At 40.0% G+C, this 21,011-nt stretch overlaps 1 protein-coding gene across 4 annotated transcripts in view; it reads left to right on the top strand.

Moving 5' to 3' along the window:
• Window positions 1-21,011, top strand: part of SYTL4 (synaptotagmin like 4) — a 60,730-nt gene that overhangs the window by 30,591 nt on the left and 9,128 nt on the right. For all 4 annotated transcript variants that reach the window (XM_045471553.1, XM_045471552.1, XM_045471554.1 and 1 more), the window contains 12 exons: window positions 1,894-2,073; window positions 2,325-2,540; window positions 2,675-2,784; window positions 3,013-3,115; window positions 15,716-15,817; window positions 16,294-16,369; window positions 16,809-16,899; window positions 17,011-17,114; window positions 17,606-17,698; window positions 18,989-19,167; window positions 19,465-19,567; window positions 20,076-20,237. In XM_045471553.1, coding sequence (XP_045327509.1) covers window positions 1,964-2,073; window positions 2,325-2,540; window positions 2,675-2,784; window positions 3,013-3,115; window positions 15,716-15,817; window positions 16,294-16,369; window positions 16,809-16,899; window positions 17,011-17,114; window positions 17,606-17,698; window positions 18,989-19,167; window positions 19,465-19,567; window positions 20,076-20,237 — 1,449 coding nt within the window. In that variant the 5' untranslated portion in view covers window positions 1,894-1,963. The remainder of the gene's footprint in view (window positions 1-1,893; window positions 2,074-2,324; window positions 2,541-2,674; window positions 2,785-3,012; window positions 3,116-15,715; window positions 15,818-16,293; window positions 16,370-16,808; window positions 16,900-17,010; window positions 17,115-17,605; window positions 17,699-18,988; window positions 19,168-19,464; window positions 19,568-20,075; window positions 20,238-21,011) is intronic.

Below are 21,011 nucleotides of genomic sequence, written 5' to 3'. Positions count from 1 at the left end.
ATCTACCAGTTGATAAACCCAGACATGCAAGGTGGGCATCTTTGACTTTGTCTTCCTTCTTCATCCTCTTAGTCACTCCATTCTGTCAGTTCTGCTTTGCAAACTTTATTCTCTGTTCTTTGTCTTGCTGCCCTGGTTTACACCTGCCCTGTAGCAGATTCATCAAGTATGTGTATTCCAAACATGTGTTCCAAATATTGTGATTAATTAACACACATTATTTCATTGTCTTGAGAACTTTTTGAGATAGGTCATTTTTGTGAATGAGAAACCAGAGGGTGACGGAAATAAAATGGCTTGCCAATTTGGTTAGAAGCACACTTAGTAAACTGAAATTGTCTTTTGTCTGGACTATTACAATAATCCTCCTGTCTCTTCTGAATTTTCTTTTTTGGTATTTAAAAGTAAGACACTTTTATGTAAAAAAATCATAACCATACAAAGCAAAAATTAAACGTTGCCCCTCCCAATTGTAGTCCCCAAGAAAAACCAATGATCATGGTTTTTGTTCCAGACCTTTTTTCTCTACATATGCCAATGTATGGATAAATACTTTATCAAAGGTATCATTCAGTATAGTCCTGCAACTACCTTTTTTTCCACTCCAAGATGCATCTTCATACAGATCTACCACATTTTTTAAATGGTTGCATAATATGCGGTTATATGGAAGTATTATTTTGTTTAAAGAACTATTTTGTTTTGCTCTTACAAATGTTGCAGTAACATTCTTGTGTATATACCCTTGTATGCACATCTATATGAGTATTTCCATCAGGTACATTCTTAGAAGTGATATTGCTTGGCTAAGGAATGTACATATTTTACAATGTGTTATGTACTTCCAAATTGAACTTCAATTTGTCCTTTGAATCAGTCTTTCATACTATAGCTAGAGTGATCTCTGCAAGATGAATTTGATCACGTGATTTCTCAACATCAAAAACAAAGCAACAATAAAGATGTTTGATGGATTTCTATTGTCTGTGTAATAAATTTAAAAATTCTTAATTTTTAAGAGAGTTATAAAATTTAGCCCCCCCATCTTTGCTACCATTTCCCCCCACCAACAAAAATTTACTGTTTTATAATGAAAAATACACCTCTCTGTAAAACCTACCATGTATACAAATCTTTCTCTTCTCTCTCTATGCAAGATAGAATTAGTTATTTTCTTCTTTAGGTTCCCATAGCATTGAATTTATTATCCCTCTCATAGCACTTAGTACATTGTGCTGTTTTTATGTGTATCTGTCTCCCCTACTAGTCTGTGGACTTCTTAAGGACAGGAATTGTGTCTAACTCATCTCTATATACCTAGCACTTTGCACAATGCCTGTCAGAGTGGGTGCTTAACAAATGTGTGAAGACATTCTTGAAGTAGTGACAGCAATAAGAACTTTGGGAGATAGAATAGCTTATGGAAGTTTTGTAGTGTAGCATGAAGCTGAGTCCTGAGAACGTGGAAGCTGGTCAGGAAAGGAGAAATGGCTTCAACTGGAAGGAGTCCCCATGTGGTTTTCTCCTCTACTACAGAGACCATCTGTCTGATTATTTGGATTAATACACTTGGGATGTGAGAACATTTAAAGCATTGAAAATTGGATGATTGAGGATCCACTTGGTAGAGGGGGAGTTTGACTCAGGTGTTCTGTGCTTATTCCAGACTAAGTGGCTTATGCTGAAAGACTCAACCCTTTTTCTTCAAAAATCAAAGCCTCTTCATTTTCAGGGCAGGATTCAGGTGGGAGTAGGAATAGTAAATAGGTCAGCTACTTCAACGTTGTGTTTTTATCCTGACTTAAGGGGAAAGTAACCTATTAAAAGGCCCTAGGGCTGTGGTCTACTCTGGAGTAAATTATCTGTGTGAAATTAGTTCTTATCTTATTTCAGGCAACTCTGGTAACTCTGCTGGTCTGATTGCTTTGAAGAAAGAAGAGTAGAAGAAAAAATAGAATAAATCATGTCAGAGATACTTGACCTCTCTTTTTTGTCTGAGGTGGAGAGGGATTTGATCCTCAGTGTTCTACAACGAGATGAGGAGCTCCGGAAAGCAGATGAGAAAAGGATTAGGTAAGAGTTCCAGAAAAAAGCATGAATTCACAGACCTTTGACCAGTTTTATCTGAACCTCTCCTTACACCTCCCATGTGACTTTCAGAGGAACATGTGTGAGGTTTACAATTCCTCGCTGGGTCAGGTTGGGCTCTGAAGTTGTTGCTTTCACAGAACCAAATAGTCTTACTGTCTCTGCCCCTCAACATCTCTCCATCCAACCTGTGCAGATCGCAAATGTGCTTGTGCTTCTGTTTGGGGTCTTGGCAGGCGACTGAAGAATGAGTTACTGGAGATAAAAAGGAAAGGGGCCAAGAGGGGAAGCCAGCACTATAGTGATCGGACCTGTGCTCGGTGCCAGGAAAGCCTTGGCCGTTTGACTCCCAAGACCAACACTTGTCGGGGCTGTAACCATCTGGTATGTCGGGACTGCAGAATCCAGGAAAGCAATGGTACCTGGAGGTGCAAGGTGTGCGCCAAGGAAATGTGAGTATCACCTATGGAGAGAGGAAATGAGGCCCCTACTGTGGTGAGAATTTCCCTCCTTGGCCTTTGTTAGCTGAATGATGAGGGCGTTTTTTTAAAAAATTCATCTGTCATTTTCTTCTATGCCTTCCCAGAGAGCTGAAGAAGGCAACTGGTGACTGGTTTTATGACCAGAAACTGAATCGCTTTGCTTACCACACAGGCAGTGAGATAATTAGGATGTCCCTGCGCCGTAAACCCTCAGGTACTGATCTTCCTGGAATTTTTTTTTTTTTTTTGAGGTGCTTAACTTCAGTGATAGATCCTCTGGTGTGGAATCCTATTATGTTCTTACTGGTGGTAGTTTCACTTCATGGGCTCTGGGGGCGGGGGTGTAATATAAAGATAATACTGCCATCCTGTCTGCAAGTGTAATGTATTTCCCTTCCCCTCTCATCACCACCACCCTGCCATGCTTTTGTTTGTCTTGAAGTGAATAAAAGAGAGACAGTGGGACAGTCCCTTCTTCATCAGTCACAGATGGATGATATCTGGCCAGGAAGAAAGATCATTCAGGAGCAACAGAAGGAGCCCAGGTAAGAACTAGCAATCACTTTCAGAAATGCTACACATCCTTTTAATTCTATCATTTTTAACTTTCTTCTATTTAGAAAATAATAGTTGCTTATTACAGGAAAATTTGGAAAGTACAGAAAAGAATAAAGAAGGAGGGAAAAAATCCTAATCCCACTACCCACATGTAAACATTAACATTTTCTCATATTTACTCTGTTCTTTTAAGAACAATTTAAAGATGAATAAAAATGACACATACTTATTAAAAATTTAACTAGTATAGGAAACAATAAAGAAAGCAACAAATTGCCCAAATTCCTACTACCACAGTATTCACATGTAAAAATTATTTCCAATACCTTTTGTGCATATATATAGATAGAAGGATGGGTGGGTAGATAGACTGAAAAATCTGCATTATATTAGATCATAATATATACATTAAAAGCATGCTATTTAATTTTACTTGAATTTAACAGAATAAAACACTGAAATAAAATTGAAGAATTGCTAATCTTCAAATGTTTCTTTACCATAAAAGATATTAGTCATTAACATCCCACTAAGTTTAAGAAAAAAAATATAAAAACCATTGAACAATCATTTTTTTCCTAGTATCTTTTTAGAAACAGCCTTATTGAAATACAATTCACATAACCATACAATTCACCCATTTATAGTGTATAATGCAGTGGTTTCTAATATGTTCACAGAATTGTGAAACCATCACCTCAATTGATTTTAGAACTTTTAATCACCTTAATAAAAAACCCTGTACTCTTTAGTTGCCACTCCCCCAACTTCCTTTTCCTTCCCCATCCCTCAACAATCACTGATCTTCTTTCTATCTCTGTATTTGCCTATTGTGGACATTTCATTTCAATGGAATCAAAGACTATGTGGTCCTTTGTGACTGTCTTCTCTCACTTAACATAATGTTTTCAGGGTTCATCTATGTTATAGCGTGTAGCAGGACTTCATTTCTTTTCATTGACAAACAGTATTCTATTATATGTATATGCCATATTTATCCATTCATCTGTAGATGGGCATTTGGGTTGTTTTCACTTTTTGGCTATTATGAGTAACGCGGCTGTGAACTTTCACTGTGAGTTTTTGTATGAACATACATTTACATTTTTCTTAGGTAGATACCTAGCAGTGGAGTGCTTGGCCAGTCATTTAGTCATTTAAAAAATCTACCTGTTTCAATAATATCAGTGGACTGTCTGCTATGAAAGAGGAGGAAATTAGCTTTCTTAGACTTCCTACCAATGCTTTCCCCTACTTCCTTTTTTTATTACTCAAATTACTTTTACTTTATTAGCACTTATAACATTTACATCCTGCTGTGCAACCATAAATCATCTGCTTGTTTTTAATTTTTTTTTAATATATGAAATTTATTGTCAAATTGGTTTCCATACAACACCCAGTGCACATCCCAAAAGGTGCCCTCCTCAATACCCATCACCCACCCTCTCCTCCCTCCCACCCCCCATCAACCCTCAGTTTCTTCTCAGTTTTTTTTTTTTATTATATGAAATTTATTGTCAAATTGGTTTCCATACAACACCCAGTGCTCATCCCAAAAGGTGCCCTCCTCAATACCCATCACCCACCCTCACCTCCCTCCCACCCCCGATCAACCCTCAGTTTGTTCTCAGTTTTTAACAGTCTCTTATGCTTTGGCTCTCTCCCACTCTAACCTCTTTTTTTTTTTTTCTTTTTTCCTCCCCCTCCCCCATGGGTTCCTGTTAAGTTTCTCAGGATCCACATAAGAGTGAAACCATATGGTATCTGTCTTTCTCTGTATGGCTTATTTCACTTCGCATCACACTCTCCAGTTCCATCCACGTTGCTACAAAAGGCCATATTTCATTCTTTCTCATTGCCACGTAGTATTCCATTGTGTATATAAACCACAATTTCTTTATCCATTCATCAGTTGATGGACATTTAGGCTCCTTCCATAATTTGGCTATTGTTGAGAGTGCTGCTATGAACATTGGGGTACAAGTACCCCTATGCATCAGTACTCCTGTATCCCTTGGATAAATTCCTAGCAATGCTATCGCTGGGTCATAGGGTAGGTCTAATTTTAATTTTCTGAGGAACCTCCACACTGCTTTCCAGAGCGGCTGCACCAATTTGCATTCCCACCAACAGTGCAAGAGGGTTCCCGTTTCTCCACATCCTCTCCAGCATCTATAGTCTCCTGATTTGTTCATTTTGGCCACGCTGACTGGCATGATGTGATATCTGAGTGTGGTTTTGATTTGTATTTCCCTGATAAGGAGCGACGCTGAACATCTTTTCATGTGCCTGTTGGCCATCCGGATGTCTTCTTTAGAGAAGTGTCTATTCATGTTTTCTGCCCATTTCTTCACTGGGTTATTTGTTTTTTGGGTGTGGAGTTTGGTGAGCTCTTTATAGATTTTGGATACTAGCCCTTTGTCCGATATGTCATTTGCAAATATCTTTTCCCATTCCGTTGGTTGCCTTTTAGTTTTGTTGGTTGTTTCCTTTGCTGTGCAGAAGCTTTTTATCTTCATAAGGTCCCAGTAATTCACTTTTGCTTTTAATTCCCTTGCCTTTGGGGATGTGTCGAGTAAGAGATTGCTACGGCTGAGGTCAGAGAGGTCTTTTCCTGCTTTCTCCTCTAGGGTTTGGATGGTTTCCTGTCTCACATTCAGGTCCTTTCTCCATTTTGAGTTTATTTTTGTGAATGGTGTGAGAAAGTGGTCTAGTTTCAACCTTCTGCATGTTGCTGTCCAGTTCTCCCAGCACCATTTGTTAAAGAGGCTGTCTTTTTTCCATTGGATGTTCTTTCCTGCTTTGTCAAAGATGAGTTGGCCATATGTTTGTGGGTCTAGTTCTGGGGTTTCTATTCTATTCCATTGGTCTATGTGTCTGTTTTTGTGCCAATACCATGCTGTCTTGATGATGACAGCTTTGGAGTCGAGGCTAAAGTCTGGGATTGTGATGCCTCCTGCTTTGGTCTTCTTCTTCAGAATTCCTTTGGCTATTCGGGGCCTTTTGTGGTTCCATATGAATTTTAAGATTGCTTGTTCTAGTTTCAAGAAGAATGCTGGTGCAATTTTGATTGGGATTGCATTGAATGTGTAGATAGCTTTGGGTAGTATTGACATTTTGACAATATTTATTTTTCCAATCCATGAGCAGGGAATGTCTTTCCATTTCTTTAAATCTTCTTCAATTTCCTTCATAAGCTTTCTATAGTTTTCAGCATACAGATCCTTTACATCTTTGATTAGATTTATTCCTAGGTATTTTATGCTTCTTGGTGCAATTGTGAATGGGATCAGTTTATTTATTTGTCTTTCTGTTCCTTCATTGTTAGTGTATAAGAATGCAACTGATTTCTGTCCATTGATTTTGTATCCTGCAACTTTGCTGAATTCATGTATCAATTCTAGCAGACTTTTGGTGGAGTCTATTGGATTTTCCATGTATAATATCATGTCATCTGCAAAAAGCGAAAGCTTGACTTCATCTTTGCCAATTTGGATGCCTTTGATTTCCTTTTGTTGTCTGATTGCTGATGCTAGAACTTCCAGCACTATGTTAAACAACAGCGGTGAGAGTGGGCATCCCTGTCGTGTTCCTGATCTCAGGGGAAATGCTCTCAGTTTTTCCCCATTGAGGATGATGTTAGCTGTGGGCTTTTCATAAATGGCTTTTATGATCTTTAAGTATGTTCCTTCTATCCCGACTTTCTCAAGGGTTTTTATTAAGAAAGGGTGCTGGATTTTGTCAAAGGCCTTTTCTGCATCGATTGACAGGATCATATGGTTCTTCTCTTTTTTTTTTTTTTTGTTAATGTGATATATCACGTTGATTGATTTGCGAATGTTGAACCAGCCCTGCATCCCAGGAATGAATCCCACTTGATCATGGTGAAATTCTTTTTATATGCCGTTGAATTTGATTTGCTAGTATCTTATTGAGAATTTTTGCATCCATATTCATCGGGGATATTGGCCTGTAGTTCTCTTTTTTTACTGGGTCTCTGTCTGGTTTGGTTATCAAAGTAATACTGGCTTCATAGATTGAGTCTGGAAGTTTTCCTTCCCTTTCTATTTCTTGGAATAGCTTGAGAAGGATAGGTATTATCTCTGCTTTAAACGTCTGGTAGAACTCCCCTGGGAAGCCATCTGGTCCTGGACTCTTATTTGTTGGGAGATTTTTGATAACCGATTCAATTTCTTCGCTGGTTATGGGTCTGTTCAAGCTTTCTATTTCCTCCTGATTGAGTTTTGGAAGAGTGTGGGTGTTCAGGAATTTGTCCATTTCTTCTAGGTTGTCCAATTTGTTGGCATATAATTTTTCATAGTATTCCCTGATAATTGTTTGTATCTCTGAGGGACTGGTTGTAATAATTCCATTTTCATTCATGATTTTATCTCTTTGGGTCATCTCCCTTTTCTTTTTGAGAAGCCTGGCTAGAGGTTTGTCAATTTTGTTTATTTTTTTCAAAAAACCAACTCTTGGTTTCGTAGATCTGCTCTACAGTTTTTTAGACTCTATATTGTTTATTTCTGCTCTGATCTTTATTATTTCTCTTCTTCTGCTGGGTTTAGGCTGCCTTTGCTGTTCTGCTTCTATTTCCTTTAGGTGTGCTGTTAGATTTTGTATTTGGGATTTTTCTTGTTTCTTGAGATAGGCCTGGATTGCAATGTATTTTCCTCTCAGGACTGCCTTCGCTGCATCCCAAAACGTTTGGATTGTTGTATTTTCATTTTCGTTTGTTTCCATATATTTTTTAATTTCTTCTCTAATTGCCTGGTTGACCCCCTCATTCGTTAGTAGGGTGCTCTTTAACCTCCATGCTTTTGGAGGTTTTCCAGACTTTTTCCTGTGGTTGATTTCAAGCTTCATAGCATTATGGTCTGAAAGTATGCATGGTATGATTTCAATTCTTGTGAACTTATGAAGGGCTGTTTTGTGACCCAGTATATGATCTATCTTGGAGAATGTTCCATGTGCACTCGAGAAGAGAGTATATTCTGTTGCTTTGGGATGCAGAGTTCTAAATATATCTGTCAAGTCCATCTGATCCAATGTCTCATTCAGGGCCCTTGTTTCTTTACTGACCGTGTGTCTAGATGATCTATCCATTTCTGTAAGTGGGGTGTTAAAGTCCCCTGCAATTACCACATTCCTATCAATAAGGTTGCTTATGTTTATGAGCAGTTGTTTTATATATTTGGGGGCTCCGGTATTCGGCGCATAGACATTTATAATTGTTAGCTCTTCCTGATGGATATACCCTGTAACTATTATATAATGTCCTTCTTCATCTCTTGTTACAGCCTTTAATTTAAAGTCTAGTTTGTCTGATATAAGTATGGCTACTCCAGCTTTCTTCTGGCTTCCAGTAGCATGATAAATAGTTCTCCATCCCCTCACTCTCAATCTAAAGGTGTCCTCAGGTCTAAAATGAGTCTCTTGTAGACAGCAAATAGATGGGTCTTGTTTTTTTATCCATTCTGATACCCTATGTCTTTTGGTTGGCACATTTAATCCATTTACATTCAGTGTTATTATAGAAACATACGGGTTCAGAGTCATTGTGATGTCTGTATGTTTTATGCTTGTAGTGATGTCTCTGGTACTTTGTCTCACAGGGTCCCCCTTAGGATCTCTTGTAGGGCTGGTTTAGTGGTGACAAATTCCTTCAGTTTTTGTTTGTTTGGGAAGACCTTTATCTCTCCTTCTATTCTAAATGACAGACTTGCTGGATAAAGGATTCTCGGCTGCATATTTTTTCTGTCTAGCACACTGAAAATCTCGTGCCAATTCTTTCTGGCCTGCCAAGTTTCAAAAGAGAGATCAGTCACGAGTCTTACGGGTCTCCCTTTATATGTGAGGGCACGTTTATCCCTTGCTGCTTTCAGAATTTTGTCTTTATCCTTGTATTTTGCCAGTTTCACTATGATATGTCGTGCAGAAGATCGATTCAAGTTACATCTGAAGGGAGTTCTCTGTGCCTCTTGGATTTCAATGCCTTTTTCCTTCCCCAGTTCAGGGAAGTTCTCAGCTATTATTTCTTCAAGTACCCCTTCAGCACCTTTCCCTCTCTCTTCCTCCTCTGGGATACCAATTATGCGTATATTATTCCTTTTTAGTGTATCACTTAGTTCTCTAATTTTCCCCTCATACTCCTGGATTTTTTTAATCTCTCTTTTTCTCAGCTTCCTCTTTTTCCATAACTTTATCTTCTAGTTCACCTATTCTCTCCTCTGCCTCTTCAATCCGAGCCGTGGTGGTTTCCATTTTGTTTTGCATTTCATATAAAGCGTTTTTCAGCTCCTCGTGACTGTTCCTTAGTCCCTTGATCTCTGTAGCAAGAGATTCTCTGCTGTTCTCTATACTGTTTTCAAGCCCAGCGATTAATTTTATGACTATTATTCTAAATTCACTTTCTGTTATATTATTTAAATCCTTTTTGATCAGCTCATTAGCTGTTGTTATTTCCTGGAGATTCTTCTGAGGGGAATTCTTCCGCTTGGTCATTTTGGATAGTCCCTGGCGTGGTGAGGATCTGCAGGGCCCTTCCCCTGTGCTGTGGTGTATAACTGGAGTTGGTGGGCGGGGCCGCAGTCAGACCTGATGTCTGCCCCCAGCCCACCGCTGGGGCCACAGTCAGAATGGTGTGTGCCTTCTCTTCCCCTCTCCTAGGGGCAGGATTCACTGTGGGGTGGCGTGGCCCGTCTGGGCTACTTGCACACTGCCAGGCTTGTGATGCTGGGGATCTGGCATATTAGCTGGGGTGGGTAGGCAAGGTGCACGGGGGCAGGAGGGGCACGCTTAGCTCGCTTCTCCTTAGGTGACCCACTTCAGGAGGGGCCCTGTGGCAGTGGGAGGGAGTCAGATCCGCTGCCGGAGGTTTGGCTCCGCAGAAGCACAGAGTTGGGTGTTTGTGCAGAGGGAGCAAGTTCCCTGGCAGGAACTGGTTCCCTTTGGGATTTTGGCTGGGGGATGGGCGGTGGAGATGGTGCTGGGGAGCGCCTTTGTTCCCCACCAAACTGAGCTCCTTCGTCCGGGGGCTCAGCAGCTCTCCCTCCGTTTGTCCTCCAGCCTTCCCGCTTTCCGAGCAGAGCTGTTAACTTATGACCTCCCAGACGCTAAGTCGCGCTTGCTGTCGGAACACAGTCCGTCAGGCCCCTCCACCCTTGCAAGCCAGACTTGGGGGCTCTGCTTGGCCAGCGAGCCGCCCCTCCGCCCCGGCTCCCTCCCGCCATTCCGTGGAGCGTGCACCGCTGCGCCGCCCTTCCTACCCTCCTCCGTGGGCCTCTCCTCTGCGCTTGGCTCCGGCGACTTCGTTCTGCTAATCCTCTGGCGGTTTTCTGGGTGATTTAGGCAGGTGTAGGTGGAATCTAAGTGATCAACAGGACGCGCGGTGAGCCCAGCATTCTCCTACACCGCCATCTTCCCTCATCCCCCCGTTTTTAATTTTTTTAATGTTTATTTATTTTGGAGAGAGAGAGCACACACGTGCCCACAGGAGCCCACACAAGCAAGTGGGGGAGGGGCAGAGGGAGAGGAAGATACAGAGTCCGAAGCAGGCTCCAGGCTCTGAGCTATCACCACAGAGCCTGATGCGGAGCTTGAACCCACAAACTGTGAGATTGTGACCTGAGCCGAAGTCAGATGCTTAACAGACTGAGCCACCCAGGCGCCCCTGAATTAAATCTTTCTTCTGTTTTCTTAGCCATGACTTTTTGAACTTATGACTTGACACTGTACTCCTTATTTGGCTGCTGCTGGTGAATTGTTTTGGCCTTTATTTGTGTTTTTCCCCTACATTTCCCTCAGCCAAAGAGAAATAACTTAATCATATTTTATATGATTGTTGAAAAGCAATATAATATAAAAATATGTAAAATGAGTCCCCTGTAGCCTCACTGCTTCTGCCCCCAGCTATTATCATTAATAGTCATTACTAGTTTTGTTGTATGGACTACCATAACTGTCTAAATGTATAAATATGGATTGGATTCTTATATTTTTCATTTCTTTTTAAAAAAGGATTATACTACATACATGTTAATAAATGATAATAAATGAAAGAGAAAGAACTTTGAAAACTCCATAATATAGATAATCCAGTAGAAAATTGGCAAAGTATTTGAACAGACACTTTTCCAAAGACACTATATAGATGTCAAATGATGCTCAACATCTTTAATTATTAGAGAAATGCAAATTAAAATCATAATAGGATACTACTGTATACCCACTAGAATAGCTAAAATTAAAAAACAGACCATACCAATTGTTGGTGAGAATGTAAAACAACTGGAATTTTCATACACTGCTGGTGGGAACGTGGAACAGTACAGCCACTTTGAAAAACAGTTTAGTAGTAGTTTACTTAAATGTGCACTGCCTTGTCATTCAGCCATCCCATTCCTCAGTATTTACTCCAGAGAATTGAAAGCGTATTTCCATGCAAAGACTTGTACATGAATATTCATAGCAGCTTTATTTGTAATAGCCAAATGCTGGAAACAACTCAAATGTCTACCAATAGGGTAAAGGGATAAATCGTGGCTTATTTTTACAGTGGAATACTACTCAACAATGGAAAGGAATAAACTATTGATACAAAGAACAAAGAGACAAAAAACAACAAACAAAAAATAGAAGCTATACTGTATGATTCTACTTATATAAAATTCTAGAATGTGCAATCCAAATTTTAGTGGCAGAAAGCAGATCAGCACTTTCTGTCTGGGGTCAGGTAGGGAGTGAGGAATAGATTATGAAGGAACAAGAGGAAGCTTTTAAGAGTGATAGATGTGTTCACTAACTTAATTGTGGTAATGGTTTCACAAGTGTCTGTATATGTTAAAACTCATCAAATTGCACACTTAAACATGTGCAGTTTATTTATGTCAGTTATAACTCAAGGTGTAGATCACAGAAAAATATAACATCGACATCTTTCCATGTCAGCACTAAGGGTCTGGCTCATTCTTGTTGCTATCTGTATGGTATCTCCACACAGCTTTGGGTGGGTGACTCATCTCTTCTAGGTGATGAGGCCCCCTTCTTCCTTTATGGATAAGGATAAGAATGGCTTTTATTTCCTGAATCTGATGAACACATCTGACATCATCGGTCAGAATGTAATTTCTGAAACCTGCTGCTTCTGGCTGTCTATGACCTCTTGTCTCATTGGACCCAGAAGACTTATTTACCATAAACATGGAAGCAGATTAAGTGGCCATAAATGATCTTTGCCATAAAATTATGGAGCCGCAGAGGTAATCAAATTCAGCCCTCTTATTTTTACAGAAAGGAAAGCAAGATAAGTGATTTACCTGAGATTATACAGATAGTTAGAGCCCAGGACTAATCTCGTAGTCTACTTTTTACTGCACAGATGTCAATAATTGCCTTTTTTCCCCAGGGTTATTTGTATCATCTCTGAGTTAGTACATATTAATATTTAGGAAAAATACAAGCAGAAAACACACTCCATGAGTTATTGTTCAACTACCTCTCTAGAGGAATGGTTCCTCTTTGGGTTGTTTATTCTTTGGAACAAAGAGGGGAAAAGAATGATTCTAAAGTAAAAATGAAATCAACTTCCCTGCTGTGCCTTAGACTATAAAGCTAATACATCTCTCAAGAAATGACTACTGTTTCATGCACACCCTAGGATTTCAAACCCTGCTGTTTTCATGAAGTTATTGCAAACATCATGTGATAACCTGGAAAGTTTATTATTTACTGCCTAAAACATTATAGATTCTGGTTACCTTGTTCTTTGTTCATTTAATAGTTCACTCATTTTTTAAACAAATATCTATGAATACCTACTATTTGCCAGGCACCATTTTAGGCAGTGGGATACATTGGTAAATACAACAAAGTCCCTTGCTTGTGGAGCTTAGATTTGGGGGTGGATGGACACAGACAGTAATCAAATAAATATATCATATCAGATGTTGACAAGTGCTATGAAGAAAATGAAGTAGGCTAAAGGGATAGGGAGTGCCAAGAAAACGTGTGTATATATGCTATTTCACTTAGGGTAACCAGGGAAAAGTCTTAATAACAAGGTGACATCTGAGCAAAGACATGAAGCAAATGAGGGAGGAAGCAATCCCTGGGAGTACATGGGGGGAGTGCACTGTGGGCAGAGAAAGCAGAAGATATAAAGACCCTAAGGTGAGTTTGTATTTGGCACATTTGGGTAATCTGGAACTGAATGGGCAAGGGGAGAACAGTAGGAGATGAGGACAGAGAAGGGATGAGAAGCAGATCATGTAAGACTTTGTTGGCACCTGTAAGGACCCTGTCTTTCACTCCGCATGAGGAGGAGGAGTCTGAAGACGTGATCTTTTTCTCTTTGTTTAAACTGAGGTAAAATTCACATAACATACATTAAGCAGTGGCTCCCCATTTTCTCCAGTCTCTAGTCTGCTTTCTAGAGACACCAGATTTGCCTATTCTGGATCTTTCATATAAATGGAGTCATGCAAAATGTGTCTTGCTTATTTCACTTAGCATAATATTTTCAAAGTTCATTCATGTTGTAGCATGTATCAGAAGTTTCTTTCTTTTTATTGACAGTAAAGTTTCATTGTATGAATATACTATATTTTGTTTATACTTTCACCCATTGGTGGACATTTACACTGTTTCAACCTGTTGGCTATTATGAATAATGCTGCTATGAACATTCATGTACAAGTTTTTGTGTGGACATATGTTTTCAGTTCTCTTTGGTATATACCTAGAAGTGGAATTGCTGGGTCATATGGTAATTCTATATTTGGACTTATATGTTAAAAGCTCATTTTGACTGCTGTATTGAGGATAGATTGTATAGGGACAAGGGTAGAAGTAGGGAGTTCAGTCAGGAAGCTATTGTGATCATCCAGTAGCTAGATGATGGTGGTTTGGACCAAAAGTAGTGGCAGTGGGGGATGAGAACTGGTCAGATTCTACATACAATTGAAGATAGAGCCAAAGAGTGCCTGGGTGGCTCTGTCAGTTAAGCATTCGACTCTTGATTTTGGCTCAGGTCATGATCTCATGTTTCATGAGTTTGAGCCCTGTGTCAAGCTCCACACTAGCAGTACAGAGCCTGCGTGGGATTCTCTGTCTCCCTCTCTCTCTCCCCCTTCCCTGCTCATTCTCTCTTTCTCTCAAAATAAATAAATAAACATTAAAAAAAAGAAGAGAGAGCTAAGAGTATCTGCTAACAGATTGTTTTGTATTGTGAGAGAGTAAGGAGAGTCAAGGAAAATTAAGATCCTTGACCAGAGGATGAAAGGAGGAAGTTGTCAGTTAATGAAATTGAGGGGATAGCAGATTTGGGGGAGGATTAGGGCCTTAATCTTGTACTTGTTGTCTTTGAGATATCCAAACAGAGATGTGAAGTAGGCTATTGGAAATACCAGCCTGGCATTTGAGTGAGAGATAAATTTAGGAATTATTAGTTTATAGAGGATATTTAAAGCCATGAGACTAGATGAGATCATTTAGGGATAATTCTAGATATTGAAGAGAAGCAGTCTAAGGAATAAGCCTGGACATAATCCAAAGATTAGAGGTTTAGGAGATGAAGGACCAGCAAAGGAGCCTCAGAAAGAGACCCCAGCAAGGTCAGAGGACCAGGAGTGTCATGTCCTGGGAGTCAAGTGAAATTAGTTGAGATTCTTGAGGAAGAATGAATTTCCCCCTTTTCTTAACTGCTCTCACAAATTCCTTGAGTCCCAGGAATTGTGTTCTTCCCTTTAGAGATGAGAACTGCTGTTTTGAATGCCCATTCATTAAGCCGAGAAAGAATTCTGGTCTTCTGAATACTGTCTTTGAAACATACTAGTTATTTATGTGTATACATTAAGCCCCACTGAGAACATTCGGTCAACCAATATATGAGTGCCTCCCTGTACGGTAATTTCTCTTCTAGGCATTGGGAACACAGCAGTGAATAAGATTTGTAGTCACTGATCTCACAGAACTTAGTCTAATGGAGGAGAAAGTCATTAAATAAATCATTTGTTTAAATTATTGAATAAATTAAATAATTTGAAAGACATAAATAATTACATATGTGATGACTGCTACCAAGAAATCAGGGTACTTTAGGAGCATATAAGAATGTTACTAATCTAGACTTGGAGTGGGGGCATAGTCAGAGAGACCTAGAGGAATTGACATACAAGGAGAGACCTGAAGAAGGAGTTGATTTAGCCAGGTGAAGAAAAGTGCTCATCGTACAAAGAACATCCCAGGAAGAGACAAGAGTAAAAGGGAGAACTTTGGCATGGTCAAGGAACCAAAAGAGCTTAATCCTTCTGGAAATGTAAAGTATAAGGAGAGGTTGAGGGTGAAAGATGAGTCTGGAGAGGTGAGCAGGGGTCAAAATCATGAGGATTTTCTTGCCCTGCTGAGGAGTTTTAACTCAATTCCAACAGCAATGAGGAATTGCCGAAAAGTTTTAAAAGTATATACTCAGGTATTTATCTTAGGAAGATCGCTTAGGCTACCACTGTGAATGGGTTGGAAGGAAGCTTGACTCCCAGCAGGAGAGCCCACTTTCTTTACACATTGGCTCTTGGTTTTTATTCTAGTGTGCCATTTGAAGTGCCCAAGCTGAAAAGTGGAAAGAGTGCACTGGAGACTGAGAATGAGAGTCTGGATAGCTACACTGCTGACTCGGATAGCATGTCAAGGTGAAACCCCTGCGAGTCTCTGCACTTCTGCTCAACTGAAGTCTCCATTTTGTTGTCCAGCTCAGGATGCATGGGTCCTGTGCCTTCAGTGTTCCTGACTTCTGTCCTCAGCAAGTCAAACGAAGTATTTTCTCTGACCTTGCCACAAGTTTGTCAGTAGTACATTTACTGTTGGCTTTGAGCACAGCCTTCTGGAGCATGCTAACTTCCACAGGCTGCTGCATCTTGGAGGAGTCTTCCTGGACCAGTAGCAACTGTCCCTGATGTCCCTTAGGAGGGGGGGAGTGAGTGCTTCTGTTTGTGCAAAGTTGCTTATCTAATTGTTTGCATTCCTTCAAGGTAAATCAGATGTGAAGTTTACCTTCTGGATTTGGTTACTACAATCACCCCAAGCCAGTGGATCTCCTTCCATAGAGCTTCCATAGATGGGGAAGGTGAGGAGGTGATTTTGTTATAACTTCTATATCTACCTCCAGGAGAGACTCTCTGGATAAATCTGGACTCTTTCCAGAATGGAAGAAGATGTCTGCACCCACATCTCAAGTAGAAAAGGTAAGCTTTAGGTATTGGTCCGTTGGGGTCTCTCTCTCTCTTCTCTCTTTTTCCCTTCTCAGGAATAGTTTACATCAAGAATTCAGTTAAATGAATTTTAGTTCAGATTCACTTGGGAGCATTTAAGGTTTGGTTGAAACATGTGAGAAAATAGGTTTTGTACTACTTCCTAGGATTAAATTCCTAAGATTAAATTAATCTTTCCTTTAACTTTGCATAATTTAGCAAAAGTCTGAGCCTTATTTTTTTTTTAAATTTTTTAACATTTATTTATTATTGAGAGACCAAGACAGAGCATGAGCATGGGAGGGGCAGAGAGAGGAGGAGACACAGAATATGAAACAGAGTCTGAGCCTTATTCTTAAGTCAATTTTTTCCTTATTCATCCTCCACCTACCCAGCAGTCCTTTTCCATTTCCTGGCCCTCATTCCTTCCTAGGAAACTCAGCCTGGGGGTCAAAATGCAGTATCAATTGATGAGGGTGAAATGATATTTAAGAAGAACACCAGAAAAATCCTCAGGCCTTCAGGTAGGTTTCCCTTCATGGCCTTAGAGATTGAAGTTCTCAATACCCTGGATGGGTTCTTGGTACGGAGAAGAGTACGTTTCTTTTGATTTGGGTTTTTGCTCTTCCACTCAGAATACACTAAATCTGTTATTGATCTTCACCCAGAAGATGTGGGACATGAAAGTGGTTCCTTGGGAGACAGAAGCAAATCTGTCCCAGGCCTCAGTGTAGATATGGTAAGTACCCTTGTATTTCACTTGTCCACTCTATGAAATTTTATAAATCTAGAGTTGACCTTAGTACTTGATACTCTTAATCGACCTAATTCTTTAGGAAAGGGCAACATGAATCTTTATTGTAAAGTAAATCTTGTTGCTGAATTGCTTAAAGAAAAATACTGTCTTCATTGTCTCTTTCATCTTCAAATACATTGCTTGATATATAGTTGGGGTTCAAATAAATACTTATTTTGATTCAAATGTAAAGGGGTGGTTGGGTTGGGCAGACAAATGAGAAAAAGATATTCTTATTGTCTTTAAATTTGAGAAAGATGGTTGGAATATAGTTTGGAAACCTGAAATGGGAGACACAAAATAAGGATATGTGCATGCATGTGTACATGACACCTCAGAGTTTAGCAATAATTATGGCTCCCACCAAAGGAAGTTCATTAGTCTTTGAACTTTTTCTCATTTTATTAACCCTGAATCTATATTTATTGTTCCAGGAAGAGGAAGAAGAAGAAGAAGACATTGACCATCTGGTGAAGCTGCATCGCCAGAAGCTAGCCAGAAGCAGCATGCGAAGTGGTTCGTCCATGGTAAGTTCTATTGGTTCTGTGGCTATAGACATGTTTGGGTACCAGGAATGAAGGAAGTATCTCTCTAGAGCAGAGTCAGGACCTGGGAATCATCCTAGTCACTCTTTCCAGGTAAGTGAGATACATTTGTTTATTCATATCCTCAGTTTAGATAATAGTTGCTTAGTGCACAGCTAGGTGATTTCCCTCAGCCTCTGCCCTGGAAGTAGTTAGGTAATTCGGTAATTAGGACTAGAGACATTCTTTATCACAGCTTTGTGAACAGTAAACCATAACTTCTCCTCTGAAAAGGTAACAGGCCATGAAGTGAGCAAGATAATATTTCTTCATCAGAGCCCACTCCAAATCTCACATTCAAAAGTATTGTCAGGGTGCCTGGGTGGCTCAGTTGGTTAAGCATCCAACTCTTGATTTTGGCTCAAGTCATGATTTCATGCTTTGTGAGATTGAGCCCCGTGTTGGGCTCTGCGCTGACAGCTCAGAGCCTGCTTGGAATTCTCTCTCTTCCTCTCTCTCAAAATAAATAAATCAACATTTAAAAGAAAAAGAACATTGGCATGAGGGGACCCTGGCAGGGTTAATTGGCATCAGGGTATGATTAAGGAGTAGCAATACAAATCAAAATCATAAAGTTAAAGGGACAGTAAAGAATTAGGGCCTAGTTCTGTCATAAGTACAAAGATTTGTGTTGAGGGGACACAGAGTCAGGAACCAGAGTGATTAGGGTTTGTTTCTACTCACACACAGGAATAGAATGGCAGGCTTACAGAGACGACTACTACCTGAGAGGAAGAGGTATTTTCACCTCTGGTGGGATTCCTGCCCTCCACCATTCTTAAAGAATCACTTTTTCTATAGGTCTTGATAGGGATATGGTAGATAAAAGAAACCCAAAGATAATTGAGGCACTTTGTTTTAATGAGCAACTGACCCCCTCTAGCCAACATTTTAGTGTATGTAACATATTAAAACCATAGTTTCCTCCTACCTGTACTCCTTGTCTACCTTCTGGGACAAGTGAAAACTAAAAATAAAATTTATAAAAAGCAGGGAAGAAGAGAGACAGAACATAGGTGAGCCAAGAACTGATTATTAACCTCAATAATTATGAGTGTGCTACTAGGCTGTCTCATGCTCTGAGTACAAGCCTGTTGGCAGTACTGGCTTATAGCAGGGGCTTCTGAAGCTTTTGTTTTGTTCCGTGACTGTGGCTTTATTTTGAAGGAAGATGTGAGCAATGTGGGAGGGGAGTATGCCTTTACCAGATGTTTGTGGGTGCTTTATCTTCAGAGTACAATTGGCAGCATGATGAGTATCTATAGTGAAGCTGGCGATTTTGGAAACATCCTTGTGACCGGCAAGATCGCCTTTTCTCTCAAGTATGAGCAGCAAACACAGACTCTGGTCATCCATGTGAAGGAGTGCCACCAGCTGGCCTGTGCTGATGAAGCCAAGAAGCGCTCTAACCCGTGAGTGCTTCTGGAACCTGACCGATGCTCTGAGATGAGAGCTCAGACCCTGGCATCTATGTGGGCATTCTTGAACTGAGGTTATCACTTCCTGGGCAGACAGGGAGGTGTGACTGAGAGTGGTTAGGAAAGATATGGGAGATGGACCAGGACTGGGAAAATACAAGAAGGACATGTCTAAGAGGACTTGATGTGACATTTTCATTTCATCATGGCATATGTATATGGAAAGCAGAGAAGTGAAGAATGGGCTTCAGAAAAGACAACAAATGACTCCGTTCTCTCTTTGGTCTCTAGATATGTAAAGACTTATCTTCTGCCTGACAAGTCCCGCCAAGGAAAAAGAAAAACCAGCATCAAGCGGGACACTATCAATCCGCTATATGATGAGACCCTCAGAGTAAGTATCTAGACCCTGGGAGTAGAACTTGCCCTGTCTTATGTCTTATGTGGCAATTCCTCTGCTACACAGTTGGTTGACATGGCTTTCAGTGGCCATGTCTGTTTCTGAAGATGCACCATGGGCATCTGTTCATATACTAACTTCCCAGAGAACAAAGGTGATCTGGCTTTCTTGGATTGTTGTGAAATCGGAGGTTCATGTGACCACAAATATTTTAAAAAGTTATTTTGGATCAGGAGTTTCTGTGGCAATCCTTTTTGAATGTTCCATTGTTCTTTCATCCAGTCAAGGAAAAATTAATTTTCCAGGTCCTTCCATAGAATAGGGTAGGTTTTTGTGAAATGGGGTAAGTGGAGGCTTTCATGAAGGAAATTCAGAATTCCTAGGGATTAAAGTAATTTGGTATTCAGGATTATGGACTTTGGGTATGGTTGCTCAGATTTTTGAATAATCTTTTCTGAGGAATTACCACAAACTAATCATCCTGGGCTTCTTTTTTTCACAGTATGAGATCCCAGAATCTCTTCTGGCTCAGAGGACTTTGCAATTCTCAGTTTGGCATCGTGGTCGTTTTGGCAGAAACACTTTCCTTGGAGAGGCAGAGGTCCAGATGGATTCCTGGAAACTTGATAAGAAACTGGATCATTGCTTGCCTTTACATGGGAAGGTAGTCTGCTTTCACAACTTACACAGTTGGCTCTGAGGTAGCATTGTCTACATTGATCTCTGCTGGTACATAGTGGTAGCGTCTTTGAATGAAATCTTCTGTAGAGTTCTAGCGCACCCTGCTGGAGCTTCTGAGTTTGACAGTAATTTCAGATGCAATTGTAGGCCAGGCAAAGAATGAAGCCATAGTTTTCCTTTGAAAAGTCTTTCATGTGTGTGCCAAGCTTTGCCTCATAATGTTCCAGAGTTTGGGCATATTCTAACATACTAACTTGCATCTTTTCTCCAAGCTAACCTTTTGGGTGTATCCTGATCTATACTCCTTTTCCAAGCTAATCTTTTTACTAAAGCAGTGGGAAGTAAAGGAATTCATGGAGATCTAATTATTGTGCTCTTTGTCACACAAGCCAGGGACAATTTTACTTTGGAGATGGCATCTCAGGCGAGAATATAGCAGTATGCATTGTAGTGCCTGGGATCTGAGTGCAAACCTGGATTTGAATCCTGGTTCTGTTATTTGCCAGCTGGGTAAGTCACCTCTCTTATAAAATAACTTAGGTAAATCACTTAACTTCTGTGAGTCTTAGTTTACTCATCTACAAAATGGAGATAACAGTGCCTGGCATATAATGGACATTCGGTAGGTTACTGTCATTCTGGTTAAGATAAGATCGCTAAAACAGAGTTAGGATTTCTTGATAATATGAACTGTTCAATGGAAAAGTTCCTTGGTAAAATTTTTTTTACACCACCATTTTAAATGCTAAAAGTAGTA

This window comes from Leopardus geoffroyi, chromosome X (genome assembly GCF_018350155.1).
Source record: "Leopardus geoffroyi isolate Oge1 chromosome X, O.geoffroyi_Oge1_pat1.0, whole genome shotgun sequence".
Taxonomy (NCBI): Eukaryota; Metazoa; Chordata; class Mammalia; order Carnivora; family Felidae; genus Leopardus; species Leopardus geoffroyi.
This window is presented reverse-complemented; position numbering and strand designations above follow the sequence as displayed.